At 56.7% G+C, this 1,627-nt stretch overlaps 1 protein-coding gene across 1 annotated transcript; it reads right to left on the bottom strand.

The window, feature by feature from the left end:
* Positions 1-406: 406 nt before the first annotated feature.
* Positions 407-1,620, bottom strand: LOC113981284 (zinc finger protein 239-like; the record flags this gene model as incomplete). The annotated part of the gene is made up of 1 exon (XM_027708601.1): positions 407-1,620. A coding segment is annotated over one exon (1,185 nt), but the record flags the coding sequence as incomplete, so codon positions are not given.
* Between the last annotated feature and the right edge of the window lie 7 nt (positions 1,621-1,627).

Here is a 1,627-nt window from a genome sequence, read left to right as displayed (position 1 = left end):
AAGATCTTAATCAGAATTATTTACTGCACAACAGAAACACTAAAACTTCCAGGAGTACAGGATAAGATAGGACAGTGCTCTACACTAAAGCAATTGTTGAAGCAATTCTACTAAAGCTGGCACAAAAGCAAGAATTCTTAATTCGAGATGGATGGAACTCCCCCAGACCAACGCTCGGGGGGAGATCTCTGCTCTCAACCTCCAGCAGTGACCTTGGGGGGGTCCCCAGCCAAGGCAGGAATCTCCACACACCCCTCCAAGAAGGGTTCTGTTGGCAGAACCTGCCCCTGGGAAAGGGGACTGGCCCTTTGTGGTCGAAAGGGATGGACTGACAGTCACTGGACTCCAGGGGTTGCCTCAGCATCAGAGGCTTTATTCAGAGTGGAAGCAGCGGTCAAAGCTCTTCCCGCAGTTGGGGCACTCTTAGGGCTTTCCTTATTGATGGGTCCGCTGGTGTGAGGTCAAGTGACAGTTCTGGGTGAAGCTCTTCCCACACTCCCCACACTTGTAGGGCCTCTCCCCGGTGTGGATGCGCCGGTGGATTACGAGGGTGGAGTTCCGGTTGAAGCCCTTCCCACAGTCGGTGCAGCGGAAGGGCCTCTCATCCGTGTGTGTTCGCTCATGCAGGAGGAGATGTGAGCTGGTCTGAAACCTCTTCCCACATTCCAAGCACTTGTAGGGCCGTTCCCCAGTGTGGATGCGCTGGTGGATGTGGAGGCCGGAGCTCTGGTGGAAGCTCTTCCCACATTCTCCACACCTGTAGGGCTGTTCCCCAGTGTGGATGCGCTGGTGGGTGATGAGGTTGGAGCTCTGGTTGAAGCTCTTCCCACATTCCCCACATGTGTAGGGCCGTTCCCCAGTGTGGATACGCTGCTTGAAGCCCTTCCCGCAGTCAGTGCAGCGGAAGGGCCTCTCATCCGTGTGAATCCGCTCATGCAGGAGGAGATTGGAGCTGATTTTAAACCTCTTCCCACATTCCGAACACTTGTAGAGCCGTTCCCCAGTGTGGATGCGCTGGTGGGTGCGGAGGTTGGAGCTTTGGCTGAAGCTCTTCCCACATTCCCAACACTTGTAGAGCCTCTCCCCAGTGTGGATGCGCTGGTGGGTACGGAGGTGGGAGCTCCGGCTGAAGCTCTTCCCACATTCCCCACATGTGTAGGGTCGTTCCCTGGTGTGGATGAGCTGGTGGGTGAGGAGGTTGGAGCTCTGGCTGAAGCTCTTCCCACATTCTCCACACCTGTAAGGCCGTTCCCCAGTGTGGATGCGCTGGTGGATGTGGAGGTGGGAGCTCCGGCTGAAGCTCTTCCCACATTCCCCACACGTATAGGACCGTTCCCCAGTGTGGATGTGTTGGTGGTTGCAAAGGGTGGAGCTGTTCCTAAAGCTCTTCCCACATTCCAAGCAGGTATAGGGCCGTTCCCCAGAGTGGATAAGCTGGTGTTGGAGCAGGTGGGAGCTCCGGCTGAAGCTTTTCTCACATTCCAAGCATCTGAAGGGCTTCTCCCTGCTGGGAGGCTGCTCAGGGACCACCAGCTCAGAGCTCTGCCTCAAGCTCCAGCCGCCTTCCCGGCACAGGCTGGGTCTTTCCTCCTCAGAGCACCCTGGGCTGGCTTTGGAGCCCCTCCTG

The sequence above is a fragment of the Neopelma chrysocephalum genome, unplaced genomic scaffold (assembly GCF_003984885.1).
Source record: "Neopelma chrysocephalum unplaced genomic scaffold, ASM398488v2 Primary Assembly neopelma1_96385, whole genome shotgun sequence".
NCBI lineage: Eukaryota > Metazoa > Chordata > Aves > Passeriformes > Pipridae > Neopelma > Neopelma chrysocephalum.
The sequence above is the reverse complement of the archived record's forward strand: the minus strand, read 5'-3'. Positions and strand labels throughout refer to the sequence as shown.